At 38.1% G+C, this 12,724-nt stretch overlaps 1 protein-coding gene across 5 annotated transcripts in view; it reads left to right on the top strand.

Moving 5' to 3' along the window:
- Positions 1-12,724, top strand: part of LARGE1 (LARGE xylosyl- and glucuronyltransferase 1) — a 287,229-nt gene that overhangs the window by 83,410 nt on the left and 191,095 nt on the right. For 4 of the 5 annotated variants that reach the window (XR_013929088.1, XM_080393311.1, XM_080393308.1 and 1 more), the window contains one exon: positions 4,934-5,120. Coding sequence is in view for 4 of the 5 variants with exons in the window: in XM_080393311.1 (XP_080249437.1) it covers positions 5,015-5,120 (106 nt within the window). In the remaining variant the exon portion in view is untranslated. The remainder of the gene's footprint in view (positions 1-4,933; positions 5,121-12,724) is intronic. The other variant, XM_080393310.1, reaches the window with a different exon arrangement.

Here is a 12,724-nt window from a genome sequence, read left to right as displayed (position 1 = left end):
AATGCTATTTCTGTTCTAAGAACTTGAGAAGTGGAGTATGTTAACAAAGGGATATTAATTTAAATAAAGATTTACTATTTATTTCTTTCATAATGTTGGGTTTATTCCACACTCTGCCTTTACGTTACCAATTTTTTATCTAATATGACAAAAATCTGTCACATGACAGCCAACTTCCATAATTGGAAGACCACAAAGCTACAAGATTAAAAACTATCAAGGAGTAAACTCTATAACCCCACATCAGCAACATTTTAAAGAAAAACAGGAAAATGCTGGTTAAGATACTGCTGGGTTTTTTAAGGTTATTTATATTTTGAGTCTGGCAAAAAGCTGTGAAGAATCTCTTGTGAGGGATGGATGCTACATTGACACAGAGCCAAGGGAAAAGCTTTACGGCAGAAATTGTTCATTGACTTTCTGACTGCAAGAGTGGAAAAGCATAAAGAATTAGATAACATTAATTCAAGAAACACGGCAAAGGCAAGGCACGGGATTGGTTTATAAACAGCTTTAACTACGTATTTATTTCAGTGGCTCTGAAAACAAACAAAAGATTACTGGGATAAGATTAACTGTAACAAATGCAAGGAAATGCATGAAGCAGTTGGAAAAGCTTTTTATAGTAGAGCAGTTAAATCTAGTTAATTGTGTTTGATTTTTGTTTTCATAATTACTTCCATTGTTCCTCTGAACTCCTGCTGAATGTCTGACACAGTCGAGCTGTCATGCCATAATTAAAAAAATAAATGAATAGAAACTGAATACCAATGTGATTAGTGTTGTGTTACATACTTTAATGTATGTGCTACTTATATGGGTTGAGAGCTGCTTCACACTTGGCTGAGGAGATAATCCTTGATTTAAAACAAAGCAACCACTCTGATAATGTAGTTAGTGGAAGCACTGACCCTATGTGAAAGTAACAAAAGTCATTCCATTCACTGTTTCCATATGGTAAGAAGGTAATGAGTAAGTCTTTGTAATGAGAAACCCAATTTATTTTAATGCCCACTGTGACCCACCATACAGGTATTGTCCAAGCTAGCAGCCTTTTATAGCACCATTAGTAGTAATCACGGATGAGCTGGGCTGTGGTTGCTGTATTAATGTCTATTGATCTGTACATGTGCCACAGGTTTTATAAATCTTGAACTGGGCATATTGTAGAAGTGTAGAGCATCTGACTTACTGAGAGCAAGCCATACATGCATTATATGCACACTGCTAACTTTTTTGGATATTACTTAATCAGATTTTTAAAATTAATGACATAATGCTTTTGGAGCACATTCAATACATTAAAAATTGAAGACAAAGGTAGAAGAATATCATGAAATGCATGCACCTTTTCTGTGTCTGTGGCACGGGCAGAAAATCTGATTGTGTCTGGAGGAGTGAAGCTGAGAATATGTTTCAAACTGCAAACCCCTTACCAGAAACTCTCCCCACCATTCCTTTTCACTCTGAGGCTAATTTTGATCTCCCTTGATTTTGAGATAAACCCAATAAAGATGCCTAAAGTTGCAGATGTTCATTGCGGCTCAGTTAGGTGTATCTGAAAATACAAATATGGGGTTACAGATAAAGAGGAGCCACTGGCTATTTTTTTGAGTATTGTACCTAGATCCTGTGCTTAAATTGGCCAGTTACTTCCTAATAATTTTTATTTTCTTTGAACATATTTCATGCTCTGTTCTTCTAAGTACAGGTGTTTAGTTAGCACAGCTGTTCAGACTGAAAGCTATCAGGAGGAAGCGAACCATCTTACAGTACTTGTTATTACTGAAAAGATGAATGTAGCTAGCAGTCACATCTATAGCTTCATTTTTAGCCTGTGAAATTGCTTTCTAGGACCTTTTAGGCAGGTGACAGTCTAATTCAATAGGACGATGGTTTGAGTACCAGTGGATGCTGTAGGAGAAGTCTGAAAGTCAATGGCAAGCCCATACTGCAGAAATCTGCGCAGTGCTACTGTGTTCTGTGCGCAGCCTTTCCTCCAGCCAGTGTTGTCAGTCATGTTCCTTTCGTGATGGATGTAGCTCTGACACCTGTTGAATTGAATGGAAAAAAAAATATCAAAAGAACTGCAATATCTTCTTTCAGTTTATTTGACAATGGTATGTTAAGTAAAATTCTTTGAGTAAAACCAATAACAAATACATGATTGACTCCAAAGCTTTTCCTTTAAGCTAAACATCTTCATTACCATTCATGGGCATTTTATACAATTTCTTGTCTAGGGTTTGCACATGATGCATTGTCTAGTTTGGAAAAAAATACTTGGCAGGTGTGGTGACTTTATACACTGAAAATGAATATTTAAGACTCAAGGGAAGCTGTTCACAACTTTGGGGATGTGGGGATGTAGTAGAAACTTCCTTTAAAATAGTTTATGGCTCTTTCCTTTTTTAAAGCATCATTAAAAGAAATACCTCAGCATTTCCTAAGGTGATCTATTGCAAGCTGACTTGTCTGTCTAGCGTTTTCCCCAAATGTCTTCCTAGTTAGATAAAGGATCTGCATGAATGTGCAGAATTATTTGGCTGTTTTGTCTGAACGATTACAATTTATAGAAAACTGGATTTGCCACGTTCTTAGCTTCCCTTTGTAGCAGAATTGGGAGTTCAATGTTTCTGCAATACTTTCTTAATTTGTTGGGGTATTTTACATTCGTGGGGCAGGAAAGATGGATATCATCCTCCATGTTGACCTATTCAGAGATTTAATTTGCATGGATATTTAAAGAATATATATGAAAATCTGAATTACTTCTTAAATATGCAGCCCCAGGTAGAACTGATCTGCTACCAGCACTATAACCCCAAGCTGCAGAGTCTAGGTGCCATCCCAAAAACTTGCATCAGTGTAACAGTATGATGTCAGAAACATGTGGTGTTGACTCTTACTTTGCTACCTGTGGGTTTTACAGGTGTCATTGATAGGAACAGTATGTATCCAGAGCATGCTGCATTACAAGATGTGGCTATTTGAAAATGACCCCTGCTTGTGAGTTTATTTTTGCAAAAATTTATTTTTCCATGCACAGATTGATGTCAATGAGGCACACCAGATGTTAAAGGAAGAAGCATAAATTCTGTCTTAAAGTGATTCTTTGCACATTACAGTATACACCTATGTAGCAAGAGTAAAACACAGAAGCCAGAAAAATTGCGTTTTTCAAGTAGGCTTGTAAAGGACTCTTTTCAAAGTAGTTGTACAAGCTATGTGATGTAAGGAAAAGAAATGAAATGTAACAGTTATCCAAATGCAGTGAATAAAGATAAGAATTCTCCACAATGTATCTACTAAACATGTGTGTGTGTCTAACACTGACTCTCATACCACAGTTATTAAGTCTACTATATATAAATATTAATTAATTATATTAAGTCTAAAATAACATATTTATAATATAAATAAATATTTTATATATTATATAAAAATGTATAAAATTTATATTACATTAGTATAAGTCCATATGTTTTGTGCAAAATCTCTGTGTTGAAGCATTCATTGCCTTGAAAAGCAGACACAGTGGAATGCTTTTTGTACTGGCTCTGGACAAATTGTAGTCCATTTTATCAGTTCCAAGGTCAGAGTACTATCATGGCTCTTAAACTGTAGTGTAGTAAAGTGGGCTCTATTGAATGTTTAAGGAACAGTTCTAAGTTTGCCTGAGCACTGCAGCGAGGTAACTCCAGCAGCAGAGTTCTTTGTCTGAACCCATTTCTCTTGTCTAGAGTTCTCATTTTTGTTGTAATTTGATTTCAGAATTGACTTTCACTGCAATATAAGTGAAGTTGTAGAGCTCAGATACATTTTGAAGACACACAGTAGCCATTGTTAGTATGTCAGTGTAAAAATGCTTTAATTGCTTATTTCAGCTCTAGTGCTAGCTTAGCATAAACCAAAGGGCACTGTTACTAAATACCTTGTACTGCCAGTGTCTGTGTTTCTTTGCATGTCATTCTTGTAGACCAATGTGGTTTTTTTTTTAAATCAGGAAACATAAGCCCTTTCACACAAAACCTGAACTAGATTTGCATGGATTTAATACCTCCTTTTCCTTCTCCAGCTTCTCTAGTCTAACACTAGCCTTTCTGTCTTTTTCTAAAAAACCCCACCAAATTATGTGAAACATTATTTTTCTGTCCTGCATGCCTGTACTGGTGTGGGAATATTCGTTTTCTTGTGAATAAAAATCATCAGATCATTTTGCTGTTATTCCAGAAATATTTTAAACAAAATAAGATCAGAATTATTAATTTTTCTCATAAAAACAGTGGTACTCTCCAGAATCCTCTACTTTTCTCTTAGCATACAGTCTAAAGCTTCTGATACCCCCTTTTGTGACTAAGGAACCTTCCTTGCCCATTTTGCTCTTTCTCTTCTTCCCTGTATATAGCAGTTCATCAGCATTGCTTTTTGATTAACAAAGTGGGTCACTTTAATAACACCCCTCTGCCCACAAACTTTACCTTTCATTTTTCAGTTCATTCTTGAGTTCATGACCACCTGCAGCCAGCTCATTGATTCACTGGTGCGACTTTTGCTCTTTGGGAGCAGGTGAAGATATATTGGTGGCTTTCTCTTATCTGCCCAGGGGTACCAGTACACATAGTCATCAAAGAACCCAGGGTTTTTGTACAGTAAAAGGTGGCAAAAAAAAAATAATAAAGAGGATGTCTTTTTGTAAGATTAGCTTACTGTGTGTTTAGGTGATAGGATGTGTTTTATTCACTTACTGTCTTAGTCTGACTTCTAAAACTTTATGATTAAGTAGACATGGATAATTTTGAAAGTGGTACTGCTTTGCAATTGCTGTAACCCCATTTTTAGCCTTGTTCTTTTAACTCTTTAGGAACATTGGCATAGTCTACCTTTCTGTAGAGAGATAAGCTGATAAAATATTTTTTCCATTCCTTTTCAGGGAGTAATATGTGGGAGGCTGTGGACTATTTGCTTCCGACATAGGAACAGCACTGAGTTGGGAATCTGTACTCCTGAGAGAATGCTGGGAATCTGCAGAGGGCGACGGAAATTCCTGGCTGCCTCTCTGACCGTCCTTTTTGTCCCAGCCATTACGTGGATTTATCTGTTTGCTGGGAGTTTTGAAGGTAGGAGGGGAATAATGGCTGGGGGTGGGATGTTGAATGATTTGTATCAGAGCAGATAAATGCAGATCAGTCATTGTTGATTTAATTTAAATAAATCTAGTTTGGCTTGCATAGGAAATATTTCCCAAGGTGCAGGTTTCAACAAATGGTCTTCCTTACCTTGTTCTCACTGCTGAGGAGGAGGTAGTTGCTGGCCCTAGTTATTTGATTTTCTTCTCACCTTTGAACTTTCAGAAAGTGCAAGGAAAAATCCCCACCTTACTGATTTCTTCTCTGTATTTTCTGATTTTTTAAAAGTTGATTTATCCTATGCCCTGTAAGATTTTACTTTTCATTAAAATTAACATGTCATTTCAGATCTGCTCTTAATATTACTTAAAAGTGTTCCAAAAGGCCATATATATTCTGGGCACGGTTTACAGAACTCTGAGTCTAACCTGTGTGTTAGACCTTATATGTATGGATGACATGGGCCACTGAGTCTGATTTTGGGACACAAAGCAGGAAGTGTGTCTAGCTATGAGAGCACAGAGGGCCTGGCGTACAAATGAGGGAAATGTGTGTCTGGCGTGGTTCTTTGCACAGGGGGCTCTGCTAGGTCATGGTCACATATCTGCAGGCTTTCTCTTGCTCTCGGGTCCAGTGTACTGCTGCTCAGTTGTATGTAGTTTGCAGAGTGTCGGACAGCAGTGGGACACTGCTCTATGAGGTATAAATGTAAAGAATTCTGTGAAATGTTTTATAGGACTCTGATTTAGTTATATAAATGCCTACATGGCCAAAACCTGTGAACACATGAGGCTCTTGCCTCTGTGTGAAGATTATTAGTTCTGGCCACTGACTATGGTTATTGTGCCAGGAGGCTGAATAAAGGAAATCAATGAATACCTATGTAAAATCCCTTTATATAAAATCAGTTAGAATCCATATCCTTCAGGGTGGTGATGTGTTGTTATAGCTGGATTATCTTTCTGCCCTCTTCTTTCTTCAGGTAGAGATCCTCAAGTTTGTAGGTACATTGACTTGCAAGTATATGACTAGCACTTTTTGTAATCAGACTTGGAATAATCAGCACTTAGGCTTTTAAATTGTCTACCTGATGAACTTCTTCCTGGCTTTAAAGGGGTTCAGCAGTTATAGTTCAGTCAGGTGAGGTGAGAAGATGCTGGATCTCCTATTTTTTGTTAGTTTGTAGTTTGTACCTTTTTGGGGTGGGATGGAACATTTTACGTTTGGCAATAGGTGTGTTATTTGGCAAGAGTAAAAAAAAACTATCCAGGCTTTGTAGTTATCTTAGTACAGGGAAAGGTGTTTTACCCTTTTAAAAACTGTTCAAAGACTAGTTTACAGTCCGATAATTTTAAAAAGGCATTGTTTAAAATGTCAAGCTCCTTTCATGTAACCTTGGCTGATGAATTTTGTGCTTTGCTTCAAAACAAAATTGTATTCCAAGTTAAATCGCAAGTGAGAACATGTAAAGATTTTCACCGTGTATTAAATACATTTCTAAATTAGTTACGGGCCAGATACAAATATTTGGATATGCAAATTTATTTGGTTACTTAAAATTCTGCCTTAATGGGAAGTAACACTGTGAGCTCATTTTAGAGTGCAACGCTTATGGGATTGCTGTTAAATTGGAAATATAAGGGGTGCTGGCTGCATACTTGAAAACTAATGTATTGGCAGGCAGGACAGTACTGATTTTGTTTGATTTTTAAAAGCTGAGCAAATGCAGGCTTCACCTTGTTACTTTTAGAATAATATTATGCTGCCTTGTCATAATGACTATTTTAATTGTGTCCACAATTGATAATGGCATGCTGCTTTAAGTTCCTCTGTGTATAGAATCCGTTGTTTTTACAGAGAGCTCAATACAAATCTTGAAATTGGCTGCTACATAGTATTTGAAGTGACTTCAAGCTCTCAGTGTGAATTAATCTGAAATGCAAACCGGGGAGCAAGGCCCATTACCTATTAAGAAGCCTTGCACTGGAAAAGGACTGGAAATTATATAAAGTTAGTAATTCTTTTTGTTATGTTTCTGTTTCTGATTTCTTTTTATTTTACTTTTTGAGTGGGGCAAGATTTAATCTTTCTTGGTTAAAATACTTATTTAACCTAATAATAGCTAGCATTTTTCTTAACTTGTTGGTATTATGGGCAAAGAGTTAAAGCCATTTTGTCATTTTATCTCGTTTCTTGTTTTGTACTCCACTATGGTTCATACAGTTTATTTATGTTTATACTTACTTATATTTATACTCTGTGTGTACTTGAGTACCAAATGTTCCACAAAAGCATTGTGCCTTGATTTGAAATCAGCTGGAGTGGAGAGTCGCCTCTTTCTTCTGGCCCTAGTTTCTTTGGTTAATCATAGGCAGTACTAGAAATTTTCTTTTCAGTTCATCTGGTTTTAGACTCAAGTAAATGGTTCTTGTTCTACTTTTCTTCACTAAGTTGAAGACATTGTCAGTACCCGGTATCTTCTAAAACTCAATTATTCAGGGTGGAAGCAATGCCAGGAGTTCCCTGATTAAACTCCTGCTCAAATCAGGTAGTCTTTAGGGTCAGTCAGGATTTCTTAGGCCTTTATCCAGTTGTGCCTTGAAAACCTCCAAGGACAGGGACTACACAGCCTCCCTGGGCAAATTGTGCTGCTGCTTGACTGTCCTCAGGTGGAAAGAGTTTCGCCTTGTATCTAGTTCGAACCTCCCTTGCTTCAATTTACATCTGATGTCACTCATCCCCTCACCACGTATTTGCTGCGAAGAGCCTGGCTCAGTCTTCTTGCAGTTTGCTTGTAGGTACTGGGAGGCTGCTGCTAAGTCCCACAGAGCCTTCTCCAGCCTGAACAAGCCCAGATGAAGCACTTCAGCCCCCTACAACTCAATAGACCTATGCTGAACTTCATGTCATTCTTACATTTGGGCCCCCAAACTGGACAGTGTTCCAGATGTGGTCTAGTGAGTACCAAGTAAGGGGGAACAGTTACTTTCCTCAGTCTATTTGCTGTGCTCCTGTTGATACAGTCCAGGATGCCATTGGCCTTATCACTGTCCAGGTGTGCTGCTGGCTCACGTTAAATGTTTTTTCCACCAGGACTACAGGTCCTTCCCAGCAGGACTAGCCCACAGCCTGTGCCATTATGAAAGGGTTAGTCCTTCCCAGGTGTAGGGCTTTGCTTTGTTCATTCTTCCAGACTGTCTAGGTCAGGGGTCCTCAAACTTTTTAAACAGGGAGCCAGTGCACGGATGAAGTGGCAGGCAGTCATCTGTGGCTGCTTGGTTTCCCGGGGGGGGGTGGGGGTGGGGGCAGGGGGGGGTCTGTAAATACGGGGGGTTGGATTGAGGACCCTGGGGGGCTGTATCCGGCCTGCGGGCCATAGTTTGAGGACCCCTGGTCTAGGTCCTCCTGGATGGCACCCTTGCCTGTGAGTTTGTTGACTGAAACCCCCAGGCTTGGTGTTATTTGCAGTCTTGATACAGGTGAGTTCTGATTTCTCCTTTGGGTCATTGATAAAAATATTAAAAAGGACGGGTAGCAGAGTAGACACTGAGGAACTCCACGTGTAACTGACTTCCACACACGGCATGAACAAGTAGCGGTCACCCTCTGAACCCAACATTCCAGCTAGTTTTTCACCCATCTAGTAGTCTACCCATATAGACTGTAAAATCCCAACTTGGATACAGGGTGGGAAATGATACTGAAAGCTGTGCTAAATCCAAGGGAGGTCGCATCTACTGGTCATCTCTTATTCACAGATCTAGTAATTCCATCACAGAAGGCAGTCAGGTTGGTCAAGCGTGATTTACCCTTGGTGACCCACGCTAATTATCCTGGATATGTTTCTGTTTGAAAGTACTTACATGTGGTAGTCAAATTGCTTCCCAGTCTTTTTATCACCAAGCTAAAAAGGTTGAGCTAGCTGAGTTGTCATAGCTATGTTGAGCTCTTTTTTGATATTGTTTTGCAGTTTTTTGTTTGTTTGTATGTTTCAGAGCTCTAGGCTCAATATCTCTCTTTGGAACTGATACCTGCAGTGTCATGTCTGAAAATTATGTGTTCTTGATGTAATTAGGAATTACATTGCTCATCCAGGTGTTTATATCTAAGATCTTAAGTTATTCATTTGCCATAGCATGGCAGTGGGATCACAGTTAGAAACCCTTTATAAGCAATTTGTTAGTGAATCTGTAATACAAAATATGCCCTAATGTAGTCAATTCCCATGTTCTACTTTTTGAATAGTTTATACTTCTTCAGGACAGAATTTTGTTTCATTTAGGCTTTCTGTCTCTTGTCAGAAAGTACATTGCAGCCTGCTGCTTCACAGTTGTCACTCAGACACTGCCAGTAAGACCCTTCCCTTGGAATATTCATTGGAGGTGGCATTACCCAAGCTGTGACAGAAACAGCTACTAAAAGCCTCATTAATCATGTATAAATGTCTGTTAAGGTTATGAACTAGAATATTAAAGAGGATTTTGAATGTTGTATAGCCTTTGAACATACCTGGTTACTGTTGTTGTTTTTAATAATGCACAAGGACAGCATAATTTCAGTTATCAGTTACTTTGAATGAAAAAGCTAATTGTTCCAACATTCTGAAATTACATTCAAAAGGCAAGGTAATAGAGTAGGAAGGATGGAGTGCATTTAAAACAGGGAATAGGAAATAAATAATACATGATGAATTTTCATTAGAAATAAAATAGCAATTTCACTAACCAACAGTAGCTCCAGAAATAGCATCATTTTCCAAGCAACGTGCAGCAGTTTCCTATCCCCTTTACCATGAAGGTCATGTAAAATGGAGACTTGGAACTGTAATTTGACACATGCTCTCTAGATTACTGATTCATCAAAAAAACGTGTACCGTGGCTATGTGGCTTCAGCAGTTCCACAGTAACCTCCGTTTTGACAGGATGAAAATACAGTCAAGTTACCAATTTCTGCATAGTGGATCCACTTGAGGTTGAAAACCCTGAAGTGTCCGTGTAGGGCTCCTGTGTAGAACATATTTCACAGGAAAAGAAGATTCAGTGATGTAACCTTAAGATGAAAACTTGGAGAAGTTGTGTGAGATCATGTATGAAGTCTGTGAGAGAGTGGGAAGTTGACTTTTTTTTTTTTTTAACTGCCAGGGTAACATTTGAAAAACAGATCCTGTTGTCTTTCCTGGGATTTGCTTTCCTTGATTGTCCTTTCACTCCAGTGTTGGCCAACTGTCATTCTCTGAAAGTACATTTTAGCCCAGATAGTCTGTAGAGACATGACTGAAACCAGGGTTGGGCAAACACCTCATAAAATACAATAAAGTAAAATGAAGGAAGCCTGCAAATATTCAGCTTAGTATTTAAATGGATTCACTTTGATGCTGTTTACACTCTTTTTGTGTATGCTTTCCATAAATATTCTAGTGAATATGTTAATTGGGAAGACTGTCTACAGAAACAATGAATATCCGGTTTTAATATTCATGGGAAGCAGATTTTGAAATCATATTTGTGAATACTTGAATCAGAAAACTGATTCTGGGAGTTCAGTTATATTCAGTTAAGTGTCAAAAGTTTATCACATGATCTATGTGCATGATGAAAACTGCCTGAATTTTTGATGTTTGCAGTAAGTTGCTCATAGGAAGAAGAAAGCAAATAATTAATTGCTAAAATGTCTATCAGATACTTGCAACTGATGGACAAACATCAGAAAATAATCCCTTCACAGACAATGTAATGAGGGAGGGCCAAAATCTGAACTTGCTTATTTCATTATTATTTGCCCAGTTTTCCTGAATTTTATCTGCTGTGTCTCTCAACAGGATTAAATAAGAAAACTTAATCCACTGTCCGTTTAAAGTAGAAGTTTCAACCTCTGTATTGATCCTGTCTTTTAAATAAAGTTCTGAGAAAAGAGATCCTGAAAGGGTGTCTCTGCATATAATAAGAATGTTATTGTGATGGGTGCCTGAACAGGTTTACAGGAGGTGTGTTTTAGTTGAGATTGGCTTCATAGCAACCCCATCATAAAAGCTGTTTCTGTGTACGTTCATATTCTGGAGTAAATGGTGGTGGTTTACTCCTCTTTTTTTTTTTTTTTTTTGGCCGGGAGATATGCTGAGAATTTTCACTTAAACAGCTCTATCTCAGCTGCAATCAAGATACCTTCTTAAGTGTGTTTGCAGTTTTTACTTGGGGATCCTACAAGAATAGAATCAGTCACAACACTAAAGACCTCAGGCTTATGCCAAGTTCTGTTGCTTTATTCTAGAAAACTTGCCTTTCTATGAAACCCTTGTGATCTGGATATACAGAGTACTGACAAAGTTTGGTTGAAGTATGCTTTTACCTGAAGGTCCCTGCCGTGAAAGCAAGAGTCCGGTTCTCTGCTCATCATCTTTAGCTTGCAAGTCAGAATCCTCAAAATTAGATTTTGTTTTACAGACGTGAGAACCTTTATCTGTCATCTAAGAAAATAACATCAACAAGTGTATATGAAAGAATAAGAGCATTTTACTTGCCATTATATAAAGAAATAGTCTGCTTGTGAGCAGCGACTGGAAATTTGAAGTAGTTTCTGTGGCAAAATACGACTGGTTTTAGGCAAAGAGTGTAAGCCACAGTACAGTGCGTTCCTGAGAAGCTTTTGGAGGTCACACTGTGGAGTTAGTGAGGACCATGGTGACTTCTTCTCCACCACTCTTGCAATTAAACTATATACTCTAGGGTGCTGCAATACAATTTTATCCTTAACTAATAAGGTCCACTGAATAGCTCAACACCGAAATACCAGTATCAGTGCTGTTTCTTCCTTAGCCTGTCAGGAATTCACATCCTCAACCCAGTGTATTATCATCTCAGGCAATGCCATGAATCTTGCAGTGGCCACTTCTTCTTTCAGTGTGTTGTCCCAAATGAAAGCAAGCCCACATTGCTCTCTGAATTCCACCATAGGACACACATGTTGTCTTTTGACATTTCTAAAAGCATATGCTTATTCTTTCATAAAAGTAAAGTAAGCTGTAGGGTTTACCTTCTTACCTCTCTATACATCTCTTTATTGGATGGAGTGTCTACCAGTTTTCTCTTGGCGTTCTATTTCTGGTCAGTTCTTTAGTTGGCATTTCTGGCAGAAACATAAAGGTCAGAATGAAAAGGAACTCTTTGAGCAGGAATAAGTTGCCAGCTTCTTCAGAACAGTAGCTTACCCTGAATATAATCTGTGGGAATTCTCAAGTTTTTTGTTTCATCAGTGTCTTCCTCATTCTTTGAGCAAAACTTTGGGAAAAATTCTGTCTGTAAAAGTTGCATTACACGAAGGTGAGCAAATTCCTTCCAAGAAGAAGGGACATCTGGATGCCTAAATTGTGCTAGGGCTGCATGGGAGACTTACCAGTAAAAGAGCTATTTCCTGATTATTCCTTGTTCCTTGTTTCAGAGATAGGTATTTACTAACTTCATAGTCAAAATACGCTTTTCGGCAGAAAAACAAAAGCAAGATGAGTTTAAATCTCTTGGTTTGTTGTTTTTTTTTTTTTAAAAAAGTCAAACCCCTAAGAAGTAGTGCTTGGCTTTTTGAAACAAAATGTGCAGTTTAT

This window comes from Falco punctatus (assembly GCF_963210335.1).
Source record: "Falco punctatus genome assembly, chromosome: 6".
Lineage (NCBI taxonomy): Eukaryota > Metazoa > Chordata > Aves > Falconiformes > Falconidae > Falco > Falco punctatus.
The sequence above is the reverse complement of the archived record's forward strand: the minus strand, read 5'-3'. Positions and strand labels throughout refer to the sequence as shown.